Consider the following 17,224-nt stretch of genomic DNA (forward strand, 5'->3'; position numbering starts at 1 on the left):
ATTTTTTATTTGTACTTTTATCGATAATTTTTTTCACATTTTATTCACTCTGAAATTATTTTGTTGTTGTATTGTTATTTTTTATTGGTTTTTGTTTTCTATATTTTCAAACCACAGTTGGTTGGATCCACAGATGCAGAACCCACAGAGGGCCAACCGTAAGTTTCTATCTATCTATATCTGTGGTTTAGATATAGATAATGTATATTTATATCTAAATATATCTAGGTAGATATATAGATAATCTGCATATATCTAAATCTATGTAGATATAGATAGTTTAATAAATATAAATATAAAATCAAGAAGTTTCTATGAAACAAAAGTAGGGAGCTATAGAGGTAAAGGCAAAAATGCAGAACAAAAAGCCAAATTAAACAAGATTTCAAGAAAATTTAAATTCTAATAGAATAATTAAAATCCACACTGGAGATAATTTAAAGCAGAAAGGACATCAAAAACTACGTGTGATATAAAGAACAAACTTTAGGCCGGGTGCCGTGGCTCACGCTTGTAATCCCAGCACTTTGGGAGGCCGAGGCAGGCAGATTACTTGAGGTTAGGAGTCAGGACCAGCCTGGCCAACATGGCAAAGCCCCATGTCTACTAATAATACAAAATTAGCTGGGCATAGTGGTGTGCGCCTGTAATCCCAGCTACTCAGGAGGCTGAGGCACGAGAATTGCTTGAACCCAGGAGGCTGAGGTTGCAGTGAGCTGAGATCATGCCACTGTACTCCAGCCTGGGCAACAGGGCAGGACCCTGTCTCAAAAAAATAAATAAATAAATAAAAAATAACTTCACCTTAAATTGAAAGCTTTTACCCAGGGACAAAAGTAAAATGTGTAGACACAACCTGTCACAACTTATAAAAGTCTATTTTCCCAGATACTAACATTTGACATGAAATGCTGCCCACCACATACATTTAAATCTAGGATTCACAGGTGATATTTTTTAGTACTGATGAAGTATTTATACAGTAGCTGGGAAGTTTTCGTCTTTCATTTTTATTATAAAAGCAATATAAGTTCATGATAACAAAGTCAAACAGAGCAGAAAGGCATATACTGAAGTACAAAGGTCTGATCCTGAAACCCACTACTCATTTCAACTCCCCAGAAGTAAATTGCTGCGGTTAAGATCTGTTTGTTCAGCTGGGCGCGGTGGCTCACGCCTGTAATTCCAGCACTTTGGGAGGCCAAGGCAGGCGGATCACGAGGTCAGGAGATCGAGACCATCCTGGCTAACATGGTGAAACCCCATCTCTACTAAAAATAGAAAAAATTAGCCGGGCATGGTGGCGGGCACCTGTAGTCCCAGCTACTTGGGAGGCTGAGGCAGGAGAATGGTGTGAACCCAGGAGGCGGAGCTTGCAGTGAGCCGAGATCTCGCCACTGCACTCCTCCCTGGGCGACTGAGTGAGACTCTATCTCAAAAAAAAAAAAAAAAAAAAAAAATCTGTTTGTTCTAGAACTTTTCTACGCAATCACATGCAAGTACCATTTACCGTTTTGTTTTTATACAAATGGGACCATACTATACATTACTGTTTTGCAACTGCTTTTTTCAGTATGCAATAATGCATATTGGGTATCTTTCCATATACAGGTTTTCATGGCTAATATTCTACTTATCAGAGACGCATGAAGAAGTTTTAACTACTCTCCTATTCTTGGACATTTAGGAGAAATATATAGTCCACACAATGATATAACAAATACACATCTTCATATACAAGCTCCTCACTAGAATATAAGTTCTATGCCTGCTTTGCCCACTAGTAAACTCCCAGCACTTAGAGCAGTGCCTGACACATTGGGTGCCCCATAAACTCTCACCAGATGACTATGTGTATATGTATCTATACATGTATTTAAAATTTCTATGTAGATTGACCAATCGCCTTCCAAAAAGATTATTTCACTGTATACTCCTATGTATAGTTTTTTTGTTTGGTTGGTTGTTTGGTTATTTTGAGTCGCAGTTTTGCTTTTGTTGTCCAGGCTGGAGTGCAATGGCACCATCTCGACTCACCACAACCTCTGCCTCCTGGGTTCAAACGATTCTCCTGCCTCAGCCTTAGCTGGGATTACAGGCATGCACCACCACGCCTGGCTAATTTTTGAATTTTTAGTACAGATGGGGTACCACCATGTTGGTCAGGCTGGTCACGAACTCCCGACCTCAGGTGATCTGCCCACCTCCGCCTCCCAAAGTGCTGGGATTACAGGTGTGAGCCACCACGCTTGGCCCTATCTATAGTTTTTCAATGTTGTTTTGTTTCCATCAGCTAGGAATGTCATCTGATCAAACGGGCTTAACACAATACAAATTCATTATCTTCCAGTTCTGGGGGTCAGAAGTCCAAAATGGGTGGGTAGAGCTGCAGTCCTCCTGGGAGCCCTAGGAGAGAATCCATCTCCTTGCCTTTTTCAGCTTGGAAGGGCCGCATTGCTTGATGCAGTCCTCCTTCCACATCACTCTGAACTTGGCTTCCTGTCACATCTCTGAATCTGATCCTCCTACCTCTCTTTCTCTTATAAGCACATTTGTGATACATTGAGTCCACCTGGATAATCCACATAATCCCCCCCATCTCAAGAACTTTAACATAATCACATCTGCAAATCCCCCTTTGCCACGTAAGGTAACATGCAGGCTCCAGGGATTAGGATGTGAACATCTTGGGAAGCCAATATTCTGCCTATCACCGCTTGGGAATCAGGTTTGAATTTCAGCCTTGTCATTTCAAGCTTCATTTCCTAAATACGTGTTGAGTACCCTCATATCACGTCCTGAAATAGATCTAAGAAATTCACTAACTAGCTCCCGTGGCCTCGCCCAAGTTATATAACCTCCCTGTACCTCCATTTTTCTCATTGGCAGAACTGACTAAATTAATATCTGCCTCGCAGGAAACGCTGTATGTAAAGTGTTTGCAGGCAACCCCTTCCACTTAAACAGCATTCAGGAATTATATGCTATTTTCATCTTGACAAAATGTAAGCAAAATACCGGATTAAGCAGTAAAGAGGTAGAGGAACAGATCCTCTTGGAAACGGCTGGTGTGAATGCAAATTGGTAGAGGCTTTCTAAAGGGCAATGTGGCAATGTGAATGTAATGAAAAGCCTTACAATTTTTTTTTCTCTTTATCCCAGTAATTATTCATTTCCAGATGTGTATCTGAAGGCCATGGTTGAATTTACATACAAAGATGTTTAGTGAAGTATTATTTATATTACTGGAGGGGGAAGAAGCAGAAACAGACTAAATGTCCTCTAATAAGCAATTAGATAAGTACACCCACATTATGGAAATCTGATCGGCCATATAAAAGGACTTTGTAAAAGAATATGAAACATCATGTTCGGAGGTTTGCCAAATGTTAATGACAAAGTTGGGGATTTAAATCAGAGATATTAATTATCTCAAATCGGTAAAAAAAAAAAAAAAAAAAAAAAAAAAAAAAAAACCTCTTGTGTGATGAGAAAAAGTGTGTATAGATAGAAAAAAAAAGGAGTAAATAAAATAGCCGGGCGCGGTGGCTCAAGCCTGTAATCCCAGCACTTTGGGAGGCCGAGGCGGGCGGATCACGAGGTCAGGAGATCGAGACCACAGTGAAACCCCGTCTCTACTAAAAAATACAAAAAATTAGCCGGGCGCGGTGGCGGGCGCCTGTAGTCCCAGCTACTCAGGAGGCTGAGGCAGGAGAATGGCGTGAACCCAGGAGGCGGAGCTTGCAGTGAGCCGAGATCGCGCCACTGCACTCCAGCCTGGGCAACAGCGTGAGACTCCGTCTCAAAAAAAAAATAAAAAAAATAAATAAAAAAATAAAAAATAAAAAATAAATAAAATAGATTTCATGGTGTTGACAGTGGTTATTTCCACGTAATAGAAACGAGTGATTTTCATTTTTGCTTACTCGTATTTTCTATCTTCTAATAATAAAGGTGGGGAGTTTCTATACAAAACAATTCCTCTGCTAGTTCATTTATCAGGCATTTCTAGGTATAGAACAAATACTGCGGGATGTGTCCCTCTAGTGGAAGGAGGGATTTTTAAAAATAGTTTATTGTATTGAAGTCTTTTGGAGGCAAACAGGGGTCTGATGTTAGTAAAGGATTCTGCTTATTCCACAACCACTGCACTCCAGCCTGGGCAACATGTCAACACCCTGTCTCGAAAAAAAAAAAAAAAATTAAAAGAGGGATGGAGACCAATCGCAAAAGGAAGGGCCAAAAACCACCCTAGGAAACAGGTGCTACTAACTCTAGGAGCATTTGGAATATTGACCAGTAACTTTTTCAGTTGTCGACGTCTGGGGATTAAGCTCCTTAGGCTTACTTCCCCTCCCCTTGCTTTCTGGCAGCTTGCGTCTATGGTACCACGGAATGTGGACCCTCAAAAAAGACGTGGATGAAGCCTTTTGCCTGCGAGCTACACCTATACCGAGCGCCAGCCCCTCCAAGTGACTCTGAATCTTCGGCTCCACTCGGCTCTTCTTCGGCTGAGTTCGGTCGACGCTTGCCTTCTCAGGCTCGGCTCTCTTCGGCTTTCTGAGCGCACTCTCGTCCTGGCCTCGGCTCCTCTTCGGCTGCGTTCGACCCACGACCGCCTCAGTCTCGGCTCTCCTCGGCTACATTCGGCTGGCTTTCGTCCTCTCGGACTCGGCTCTCTTCAGTTGAGTTCGGCCTACTCTCGTCTCTGAGTCGGCTGCCCTTCACTCTCGTCTCTGAGTCGGCTCCCTTCGTCTGCGTTCGGCTGCGACCCGGAAGAGCTTCGATGGAGCCGGAGCTGCCGGCTCGACGGACGGCTATGGCGCCACTGTTGGAGTACGAGCGGCAGCTGGTGCTGGAACTGCTCGACACTGACGGGCTGGTAGTGTGCGCGCGCGGGCTCGGCGCGGACCGGCTCCTCTACCACTTTCTCCGGCTGCACTGCCACCCAGCCTGCCTGGTGCTGGTGCTCAACACGCAGCCGGCCGAGGAGGTGCGGCCGCGCCGGCACGGGAGTGAGGGAGTGTTGCGGGACTCCTGAGCGGATGCGAGGCCTCTGACAGGGATGGAGGGGCTCTGAGGGGGATTCAGGCCCCTGACACTACGCAGTGACACAGAGAAGGATGTCAGGGGTCCCCAGGGGGATGCAGGTGCCTCACACTGCGCGGACAGAGACGTATGGGAGGGGTCGCGAGGAGGATACCGGTCGCTCACACTGTGCGGGGACACTGAGAAGAATTGGAGGGGCCCGGAGAAGCCTGCAGGTCCCTGGCAGGAGTTAAAGAACACTAAGAGGAATGCAAGTCCCTGACACTGTGCGGGGACTCTGGGAGGACAGGGAGGGGTCCCGAGAAGGATGCAAGTCTTTGACCAGAGTTCAAAAACATTAAGAGAAATGGGAGGGGTCCCCAGGGGATGCAGGTCCCTGACACTGTGCAGGCACAATGAGACTGATGGAAGGGTTCCCGAGAAGGATGCAATTCCCTAACAGCACTAAGAGGGATGGGAGGGGTCCCCAGAAGGATGCAGGTCCCTGACATGGGTGCAAGGGCATTGAAAGGTGAAGGGGCTCTGAGTGGTAGGAGAGGATCAGAGGTCCCTGCAAGGGAAAGGGGAGATGTCGAAAGCAGGATCTGCATAGGAATAACGGGAGAGTCCTGAAGTTGGCCATTAAGGGAATTTCTGGGGGCAGAAGGATGGTCCCTGAAAAGGAACAGTGATGAAGATGGAAGGGTCTCTGAGGGTGATGGGGAGACATGAAAGGAGATGGTGAGGCTGGAAAACCCCAATAGGGAAAAGAAGGGACCAGGAAATAGGGCATTCACTAAGGCTGTGTTAAGAGGGCCATCGGGTCAGAAAGGGATTGGATCTGGAAGCTGAGGATGTTAGCAAAGGTTAACGACAGTTAAGGAGAATAAAGAACACTGAGAAAGATGGAAAGGCGCAACACTTGGGGCTGGGGGATGTTGAGAGGGGACACAGCTTGGTCTGACAAGTCTGATGATCCCCTAGATAGATCAGGTGGCCAGGACAAAAATGTCAGCTGAGAAGAGTGAGCACAGTCTCTTTGAGGCAGGGACCCTGTTTGATTCATCTAGGTATCCCCAGTACTTGGCATAGGGGCCTAAGGCAACACATAGTGCCTAGTAAAAGTGGTTTTAAACTGGGGATGTAAATAAACCAAGCCAAGGGATCCAGTGACATGAAGTCCCTCTAGGATGGATCAGCACAGAACTGATAATCTAAAACATTGTCTGGGAAAAGGATTCCCTTGTTATCTTCTCATAGAATGCGCTTGGCTACAAACCTGGCTTTGATGGGAAGTATTTTTTAGGTAGCAGAAATCTTTTACTCCACGCTTTTAAAAGTTTGAGGTTTTGTGTGTGTGTGCATATATTATTGTAGTTGAGTGCTGATAATGACTGAAGTTCAATTATTCCTTAGTGTAAACCCCAAAACAAGAAAAACCTCATTAAATGTAGACTGTTTGGTTGAAGTTACTATAAAGAAGTAACTTAGTTTGTATATTCATTATTAAGTTCATTATCTCAGAGAAAGACAGCACATTATTTTAAATATCTGCAACCTAATAAAAACTGCCCTGTATTAGGTTGCCTACTAATCAAGTTTGATTTGATTTAGGAGTATTTTATCAATCAGCTGAAGATAGAAGGAGTTGAACACCTCCCTCGCCGTGTAACAAATGAAATCACAAGCAACAGTCGCTATGAAGTTTACACACAAGGTGGTGTTATATTTGCAACAAGTAGGATACTTGTGGTTGACTTCTTGACTGATAGGATACCTTCAGATTTAATTACTGGTAAGAATTTGGATTCTTATTTGTATATGAATTTGTACTTTCTTTTTTTTTTAAGTACAATTTCTATTTTATTTTTCTCCAGAGAATAGTCTGTCTTCAATCTGGAAGGACTCAACTCCCTACATGGGCTTTGGTGGGGGTCGTGGAGCAGCACCCGCAGGTCTAAATCGGGGTGGGGTGTTTGGTTCTTGCAGGCTTCACAAGATCGATTCCTGACTACTTTGTTGTGAATTGCACAACTCACACAGTAATGTAGCTTCACGTACAGCTTGGGAAGCACATAAGCGTCGAAGACGCTCTCTTCAGAAATATCCCTGACTGCCGCAGCCTCCACTATGTTTCGAATGACAGATTTCTTAATGGCCTTGTCCTTGGGCACGCCTCAGGCACAGTTCATGCATCGAGTAGGCTGTACATGGCCGCAGCCCATTTTGGCACGACCATTGTTCCTTCTTTTCTTTGTCATCTTGGAGGCACAGACCGGAGAGAGCAATTTGTACATTTTTATTTTTGTCTGTCCCCTCTGCTAAACGCTCTGTTAGAACCTTCTAGTGGGCACTACTGGAACCTTTTGCTCAACATTGTGCTTCCAGCTTTCAGCCTGATACCTGACACATTGTAGATGCTCAATAACTATCTGTGACCTGAATAGGTAACTAAATGTAAGATTAACTTTTCCTTGTTTTCTAAGCTCTTATTCAGTAAATACTTGCAATTCATTAGCATTTGCTTTTAGAACGTAATCAGATTTGAAATGTTTATAAATAATATTTGTGTATTTCGTAAAATATTTAGTTTTCCTCTTTAAGATTTTTTTGGCATTATTGGAAATTAAATCAAGTAGTTACCTGCTTATTTCGAGGAAAAAGTTTTTTAGCTAGAATTAAATAGAAAAGAAATTCATTTTCATTATCCTTTCCAAAACCTTTTCTGATGTCCCCAAAGCTAATGTAGGGGCTGTGCCTCTGTGCCCTCATATTACTCTGTATTTCTCCCCACTCATAGTGCTCACAATACTACATTGTATTTGTGTGTTTGTCTGTCTGACACTCACAAGATAAGCTTAAGCACAAGGAACAAGTTGTTTATCCCAGGGTAAGTAACTGGCACATGGTAGGTACTAAAGACATATTTGTTGGGTGAATGATGGACGTATATAGTACTGTGATCATTGGTGAACTTCTGGAGGCGAGAGACTCTGAAATTCATAAACTTACTTCCCACCATATCTGTCATATTACCCTGAACCTAGATGACTCTCAAGAAAAATTTGATAAATGTGTGAATGAATGCTTCAGTGGTAAACCGATTGAAGAAGTTTGGTTACTCTTTTATAACTTTTATAATTGTTATAAACAGTATCATAGGCTCACCTGATTTTGAATGCTAACACCCTGCTTACGAAGCAAGCTTCTTAACTTTCATTCACCCCAGTTTTCTCATTAAGAAAACTGTTTCCTAAAGTTATTGTAAGGATTAAGTTAATAAAATAATTGCTTAGTCTAGTGCCTGGTACACAACAAACTCTTAGTAATTGATACCAAATAAAATTGGCCTTTTATAACCAGAAATCTTGATACACCAGTCTTTTACCGTTTGCTGCTTTCTTATAAGCTGGTTTTACTTTATTTTTTAAATTGATTAAAAAAAATTTTGTGTTGTGTTTGAAACTACCACTAGGTGTCAGTAATACTCTGTGACTTTCAGTTACAGTGCAACCTAATCAGGCAGAGAGCGATGTGAATCTATGCAATGTTGAAGTCTGGCTTATATGTAGCTCCTAATGAAAAATGCCAAATTTCCTCTTCCTTTCTGATCAAAGCCCAACCAATAATGAAGCTGAAGCTGTTACTGATGCTTGGCTGAGTGGAATGTAAATGAATGCCAAAAATGACTTCTTTCTAGTTCTTTCATTCCCTGGAATCATCCCCCAGGACTGACCAAAGGGCAGTCCATGAAGTGCAGGTGACCCTCTGGAAAGGCTGAATCCCCCAGCCCCAGCTTCTTCACCTGTCACTACCCATTAGTCCCACCACACCCCACCCTGGGAGTCCCTACTAACCAGAACTCCTAACACGTGGGAGAACTGTGTAAATACCTGCTGAGATTGTACTTGGAAAAGAACAGGACAGGAGGATGCTTTCATTACCAGAATGACCGTGACATCTCCAGACGGAACTAAGAACACACTTTCTGGGGAATATATATGTGTTTTTCGGTTACACTTTAGATTTGTGTTCCCAGTGCTGTGCCCCCACCTTACGTTCATTCAACAAATGTTTAACTCACTGAGGGTCCCTTGCGTGGCAGGAAGGGTGCTGAAGATAGACAGATGAATGGGACAGTATGGTGACCTCGTGAGTTAGACTGCTTCTGGGTTTGAGTTCTTTTCATCTCGCACCAGCTGTGTATTTTTAGGCAAGTTTCTTAATGTCTCTATGCCTCAGCTTATTCACCCGTACATTGGTGATAAAGATAGTACCTTCCTCCTAGGATTGTCAGGGTGAAATGAAATGCCGTATGTAAAATACTTGGTATCATGGCACATAGTCAGCATTCTATGATCTCTATGATCTCTGCCTGGTGGTGTTACGATGTTCCTGTTCTCGGGCAGTTTAGTGGAGGAGACAGATAAGTAAAGAAGTAATTATAGTACAGTATGAGATACAAAATGTTACAGGAACAAAAAAATCTACAGTAGGCTTTTGTGGGACCAAAACTCCTTCCAAAAACCCAACCTGCTTCTATTATTTTTATTTTTATTTTTCGAAAAGGTGTGTCTTGAGTTGGTGTGACTAAATAGAATACCATGATTTTACATGTGATTTGGAACCTTCAGCCTCCCTCTTACTTGCTGGATTACCTTGGTCAAGTTGCTTCCCTTCCTTGGTCTCGTCATGATACCTACTGCATGGAATTATCATGAGAATTAAATGAAATAAAAATCTATAGAAACACCTAACCCAGTTACCTGGGATGTAGTATTAGTTCTCTTCTTCCTCCTGGGTTCCAACCAAAATGAAGACAACTTTTTGGAGCACAACATTTTCTTAAATTGAGTTTTCTTTAGAAGTTCATTTTTATTATTCTTGACTTTATGTAATATTTCACTCCAGGCTAACAAAATGTGGCCTCTTAGAGTCTTTGGGAAAGCCCACCCACTAGGTACAGAATCTCTTCTGAGTAGTAAATTAGTTATGTACATGTATTGGGGGGTTATTGAAAATCCTTTGTCTATAAATTCCTAAATAACACTATTAATTTTTACCATATTTGAAAGATAATTAGCTGAGCTAGAGTAAATTTTAGCTCCGTCTACCTCTATCCAAAACTTAAACATTAAAATAGTAAAATCTGAGTTTATTGAACTCTTAGAAGGGTCGTAAATCACTGTTAGTATCATTGTCCAGACCCTTCCAGACAGGAGAACTGGATCAAAAGCATGCAAGCACATTATCCCAAATATATGTAAGGTAACCAACTTGATTTAGGTCTAAAAGACAGACTCATCATGGAGTAACTGAGGTTTTGATCTAGAAAGGATGTCTGTATGCCTTTATGTCATCTCATGTTTCTCCCTAACTTAGCACTAATCACTGCATCAGATGACACAATATGTGTGAAAGATCTGGGTCAGTAGTCTCATTTCTTAAATAATGAAGCATGTATAATTGTTCTTATTTTTGAGATTCAGAGGTGTTATCATCACACACACACCCCCGAGACACATTAAGTATGTCGATTGAAGGCTTTTGTTTTAAATGGACCAGTTGACCTCTGAATTGACTATCTTCTGATTCTGAAAATTGAATTCATCTAATAGGTGATATAGATGTTGTCCAGACTTCTAAACTGCGGCTATTTTGTATAGTCCACATCTGATTCATATATTTTTTAAAAAAATTCCTGACTTACTTTGCTTTCAGAAATTCTTCCCCTAACATGCCAGAAACACCCCACCCCAGGGCCTGCACCCTCATTGTCCCCTCAGCCTGGCAGTCTGGAACTCTCTTGGCCCAGATGGTCACAAGGCTCCATCCAGCCTTTATTCGGGTATCACATTGGTGAAACCACCCCTCATACATACTCCCTCTCCTCCTTCTCTCATTTTTTCTTGTCAGCACTTGTAACATACTAAATATTTTACTTATTTATACTGTTTATAGTCAATTCCTTGAGGACAGGGATTTATGTCTGTTCTGTGCGTGGCTATATGCCCAGTCTAGAATGGTGCTTGTTCATTCTTATGTAGGTCCTTAAGAAAAATGTGATGAATGAATGGAAATGAGCATAAAAATTACCTACTTGTTCTGTAATTTAAATTACGTTTCTCCCTCTCAGGCATCTTGGTGTATAGAGCCCACAGAATAATCGAGTCTTGTCAAGAAGCATTCATCTTGCGCCTCTTTCGCCAGAAAAACAAACGTGGTTTTATTAAAGCTTTCACAGACAATGCTGTTGCCTTTGATACTGGTTTTTGTCATGTGGAAAGAGTGATGAGAAATCTTTTTGTGAGGAAACTGTATCTGTGGCCAAGGTAAAGAACATTGTGTGACAAATAATGATGACGTTATTTGTCATCTTTTTTTGTGAGACCTACTGTAACTTAGTTGCACTTTGATGTAATGTAATGTAAAATTCATTGTAATCTTGTTTGATAGAACCTAGTCAGGTTTGTAACAAACATATCCAGCTATAAATATGTATGCACTAAGTTTGTGATTTTATTTAAGTCGCGAGCAATTTGATGATTACTTTTCTGCTGCTCTATCAAATCCATCCAAGACAGCCACTTTATTCTTTCTTATATATTTAGTGAAACTCCCAGGGATCTAGAGACCCACATATACAACAGCTTTAGGTGTACTGCAGATTTATTGGCTAAGAGTACCACTTCTGCTTTGAAAATTACTCAACGGGGAAATAAAGCACAAAGATTTTGAAGAAGTTTTGTTAATTTCTAGGAATAACATTAAGGTGTCAGTTTTCAAACATTTTTGCAACCTATGCTACCATGTATTTTGGTTATATGTTATTTTAAGAGTAGTTGTACACCGGGTGCAGTGGCTCACACCTGTAGTCCCAGCACTTTGGGAAGCCAAGGCAGGCAGATCACCTGAGGTCAGGAGTTTGAGACCAGCCTGGTCAACATGGTGAAACCCCGTCTCTACTAAAAATGCAAAAATTAGCTGGGCGCGTTGGCGCATGCCTATAATCCCAGCTACTTAGGGAGGCTGAGGCAGGAAAATCACTTGAACCCAGGAGGCAGAGGTTGCAGTGAGCCGAGATTGCGCCATTGCATTCCAGGCTAGGCAACGAACGAAACTCTGTCTCAAAAACAAAACAAACAAGCAGAAAAAGGGTAGTTATAGTATTTTTTACTTTCTTGATTATACCTTTGTTTTGGGAGTCAACAAACTCTTCCTGTAAATGGCCAGGTAGTAAATGTTTTGGGCTTTGCAGGCCATATAGACTGTCACAATTACTCAACTCTGTTATTGCCCAAAACCAAGTATAGACTGCTTACATAAGTAATGGGTGTGACTGCATTCAAATGAGACTTTAAAAACAGGTACAGGATTTGGCCCAGACCGTAGTTTGCTGACCCTTGCCTTATCTGAATAATATAATACGTCTATTCATTGAGGTTCAAAGTGTTTTTGAAAACGTTGTTGTTTTGCTTTTCATTTGTTTGTTATTTTGCTTTTCGTGTTGTTTGTAGCATTTATAAAAATGGAGTGTTAAACCAAGACCAGAAATATATAGCTGCTGAAACTGTAGAAAATTGTTGAAAAATATTTGTCTCTTTAGGTTCCATGTAGCAGTAAACTCATTTTTAGAACAGCACAAACCCGAAGTTGTAGAAATCCATGTTTCTATGACACCTGCCATGCTTGCTATACAGACTGCTATACTGGACATTTTAAATGCGTGTCTAAAGGAACTAAAATGCCATAACCCATCGCTTGAAGTGGAAGATTTATCTTTAGAAAATGCTATTGGAAAGCCTTTTGACAAGGTACTGTTTTTCCTTTTAAGCACAGTTTATTATGTTGTAATTTTAAAGAATGCAAGTTATTTTAATATTTGCAATGTTGTTAATAGGAATTTGCTGTTGTTTAAGAATAAGATTGGAGGTCATTTAAAACATAGGTTATTTGGTTTACTGGAAAGTAATAATTTATAGTAAAATAGGAGTGGCATATAAGCATCACTCTGACTTTTGCAGTTATATAGTAATTATCTCTTATTGTAACTATAATCAAGAAGAAAATAAATAACTTTTTTACTTTGAAGTGACAACATTTGGATATCTACAGGTAGAAGAGTTTTACATAAGAATGCTCCATAATTGTACATGAATTTATGATCTCTTACGGAATAAAAAATAATTTGGATGAGTTTTCATTACTGAGGAGTGTGAAACTTGCTCTGTCTTAAAATTACATTCTGAATTGAGGAAATGGTAAGACATCAGTTCCAGGAATTTTTATTCTAACTAATTTTTCTATTATAGATTAATATTGCAGATATATAAATGTCTACTTTTTCATTATAGATTAATATTATTACAAATACATAAATGCCTAGTATTGAACTGGAGATCTAGAAAATGCTGACCTTTTAGAAATTCTTGGCAGCTTTTTTGTCATATTCTGGTAGAAAAAGTTCCTGTCTTTTAAACTGTGAATCAATCTCTCTGTCACTGGAAATAATGCATGGCGATTATAAAAAAGGAAAAATTTAACTTCTTGTTTCTCTGATTCTTCAAAAAAGTCAGTTGACTATGAAATATTGATACATAAAACTAATTTTATATATTCGGTTTTCCTCTATGCTTAAAGTTTTTTATAATTTAGTCCTTGGTGATTTTTTTTAAATCCCACACAATCTTTTAATAGAATGTATATAGCCCTAGAAAAATAAAATTGTAGCCTAACATGTTTCACACTAAATTTCTGTTGATTATCCCCCTGGTTAGTAACAGTCACTTCATTGTTTTAGATATTCTTTTAGTAACCATATCTAAATATAGATATCACATGTGTCTTGTTAAAATATTTAAAGTTTTGTAGATAATTTTACAAAAGAGGCATGTAGTTAAATATCCCAGTTTGTTCAGGACAGTCCCAGTATCTACCTGTTGTCCTGGAGTGATTATAAAGAGTGTATCATTTCTTTTTCCACAAGTGTCCTGGTTTAGACAATAAACTATATGGTCATCCAGATACTACTCCTGCTCATTATTAAATTTGTTAGATAAGATTCCATGCAATGGTACTGCTTTTATATCAGGCTACAAATCTCTGATAAGAAAATCGGATAATTCTTACCTAAAAAGTTACAGAATCAGTCTGTGAAGGAAACATACATATACATAGCTGTGGATATGTAGGTATGTACATAGTATATACATAAAGCTGTTCTTTGTTTTAGATAGCGTTTTGGAATCTTAAAAAATAATCAGCCGGGCACGGTGGCTCACGCCTGTAATCCCAGCACTCTGGGATGCCAAGGAGGGCAGATCATGATGTCAGGAGATGGAGACCATCCTGGCTAACACAGTGAAATCTCGTCTCTACTAAAAATACAAAAAATTAACTGGGCGTGGTGTCAATGCCTGTAGTCCCAGCTACTTGGGAGGGTGAGGCAGAATCGCTTGAACCTGGGAGGTGGAGGTTGCAGTGAGCCGAGATTGTGCCGCTGCACTCCAGCCTGGTGACAGAGCGAGACTTCATCTCAAAATACTACTACTAATAATAATAATCAAACTTAGTCCATTGTTAATTTAACAAATATTTTCCTATCATGAATCCACTTTAGAAAAAACACTAAAGAAATTTTTACATCAACAAATTAAGGTACGTTGTTATTTGATTTGGTAATTGTTATTTAATTTGTACATGAGCATCAAACTACATTTTTCATTTCTTGGTTATACCTTATTTTAAAGGTCAAAAAACTTGATACTCATGTACAAATTAAATAACAATGTACCTTAATTTGTTAGTAAGTCATCGTGCTTGGTTTATGCCCTCTGCTTGGTCCATTTGGATCCCATGTCTTTATCCATCCAGGATAGTCAGAGTCAAACATGGCAGGAATTGAACATATCTGAGCTACATGCTTAGAGTCTGTTCATAAAAACAAATAATTGATTATCTGATGTTTATCAGGTCTTTTCTTTCCTAGCAGTAATATATATTTGGATAATGATAGATTGACTCTATCTGATCATAAAGATTCTAGCAGTAAGACATTCTTCTATATTTGGAAATTTAAACATTATTATTAGAATTTTATTAACTGAAATGTTCTAGCCACTTCCTTGAATAATGTTTGGGGTTTTCTATTGTAGTAAAACATATATGACATAAAATTTACCATTTTAACCATTTTTAGTTATACAGGAAACAGTCCTTTTGAAAATATGATTTGTATTAAGAATAACTATACTTAACATATTTTAGCAATACCCAATTTTATTCTTGTTTTAGACAATCCGCCACTATCTGGATCCTTTGTGGCACCAGCTTGGAGCCAAGACTAAATCCTTAGTTCAGGATTTGAAGATATTACGAACTTTGCTGCAGTATCTCTCTCAGTATGATTGTGTCACATTTCTTAATCTCCTGGAATCTCTGAGAGCAACGGAAAAAGCTTTTGGTCAGAATTCAGGTGAGAGATTAAAATACTAATAATATTCTAAGAGCTGATTTGAATAAAGTGTTAGGTTTTAGGGGGAATCAGGTGTGAAAAGTGCTATATTCAACTATATGTTATACTGAGATTTCAAATTATGTTTTATGTTCATAGCACAAAGATGTAGGTTTTATTGATAGCTAATGTTTCCGCCTACTTAACGTCTGTTCTGTGTAATAATAAATATTCATATCTGTTCCGGGCAATTTTATTTCTAGAAAAGACTGTGTGTAGTACAGGCAGTCCTCAACTTAGAAATAGGTTGTGTTCTGGAAGTTTAGTTGTTAAGAACTTAAAATTCATTTCCCTCAAAGCAAAAGCAAGGGAGTATAGGGTTTCCATCAGCCAGAGTGCCAACGACTGAAGAGCAGAAGAGATTTGTAGGGGAATATACATATACAGCTGGACACCATCTTGTTTTGCTATCACTGCTTTGGCCTCTGCCACTGTTTGACCAGACCAGCGGTTTCCAAAGTGTGGTCTGTGAACCCCTGGGGTCAAGATTTAATACAGTTAATAATTTTGATGCTTCTTTAGGGACATTCTTAAGTGATGAACTGCAGAAGCATGACAGTAAAGAATGCATTGAATGCCAGTACACTTTCATGGCACTGCCTTGGTTCGTGCTACGGCACCAGCAGTATTACCCAGCATTGCTTTTACACCATCACTGGAAATGTCAACACAGTGAAAAAAGTCAAATAATGTCATAGTATTGTTATGAGAAAAGTTTTGACATCACACAGCCCTGAGAACATCTTGGGGACCCCCGGGAGTTCATGGACCACACCCAGAAAACCACTGGTCTAGCCGAACAGTGAGAGATCACAATAGTGGGAGGAGGTGTGATTGGTAGGAAAACAGGATGGTAGCCGGTTACATATGTAGGTCATGTGACCATCAGAGACTATATTAAATTAACCGTAAATTGATGGCACTTTTTCTTTTAACTTTTCATATTAGGTTGGCTGTTTCTTGAGTCCAGCACCTCGATGTTTATAAATGCTCGAGCAAGGGTTTATCATCTTCCAGATGCCAAAATGAGTAAAAAAGGCAAAATATCTGAAAAAATGGAAATTAATGAAGGGCAAGGTATCTTGTAGGGTTAAGTCTTTAAATGTGTTTTTTATTTCAGTATTTGGTATAGATATTTAAAGCGCAATTTAAAGTCTCCTTTGGCCATGTGAAAAGTGTGTTCCTTGATGAAAAATGTATGTATGTTTGTTATATGTAACATGTAATGTATGTCAAAAGTATATGTGTGAAGTATATGTGTAATGTATGTCGAAGTATACAGCATGACAAGTCTTGAAATCTATTTCCCAGGGGTTGCAAATAACGAATGCCAAATATCGATCAAAAGTATGCTACATAAAGAACTATTTATTGATTTTTTTTAAACTTCAAAGTAATTATTATTTCTGAGTTAGGGTGAGGTTGGGGCATGGTGGCACACACCTATAATACCAGCCCTTTGGGAGGCTGAGGCAGGAGGATTGCTTGAGCCCAGGAATTCAACACCATCCTGGGCAACAAAGCAAGACTCCATCTCTACAAAAAAAATTTTAAGACCAGGCACAGTGACTCATGTCTATAATTCCAGGACTTTGGGAGGCCGAGGCAGGCAGATCACCTGAGGTCAGGAGTTTGAGACCAGCCCGGCCAACATGGTGAAACCTGGTCTCTTATTAAAAATAC

At 39.8% G+C, this 17,224-nt stretch overlaps 1 protein-coding gene and 1 pseudogene across 1 annotated transcript in view; one reads left to right on the forward strand and one right to left on the reverse strand.

The window, feature by feature from the left end:
• The first annotated feature begins 4,641 nt into the window (after positions 1 to 4,641).
• Positions 4,642 to 17,224, forward strand: part of LOC105467739 (ERCC excision repair 4, endonuclease catalytic subunit) — a 29,712-nt gene continuing 17,129 nt past the window's right edge. Inside the window, exons 1-6 of the mRNA XM_011717433.3 lie at positions 4,642 to 4,993; positions 6,643 to 6,823; positions 11,165 to 11,360; positions 12,635 to 12,842; positions 15,322 to 15,502; positions 16,490 to 16,618. Coding sequence (XP_011715735.2) covers positions 4,787 to 4,993; positions 6,643 to 6,823; positions 11,165 to 11,360; positions 12,635 to 12,842; positions 15,322 to 15,502; positions 16,490 to 16,618 — 1,102 coding nt within the window. The 5' untranslated portion in view covers positions 4,642 to 4,786. The remainder of the gene's footprint in view (positions 4,994 to 6,642; positions 6,824 to 11,164; positions 11,361 to 12,634; positions 12,843 to 15,321; positions 15,503 to 16,489; positions 16,619 to 17,224) is intronic.
• Positions 6,943 to 7,289, reverse strand: LOC139359834 (small ribosomal subunit protein eS26 pseudogene; annotated as a pseudogene).

Source organism: Macaca nemestrina, chromosome 18 (assembly GCF_043159975.1).
Source record: "Macaca nemestrina isolate mMacNem1 chromosome 18, mMacNem.hap1, whole genome shotgun sequence".
Taxonomy (NCBI): Eukaryota; Metazoa; Chordata; class Mammalia; order Primates; family Cercopithecidae; genus Macaca; species Macaca nemestrina.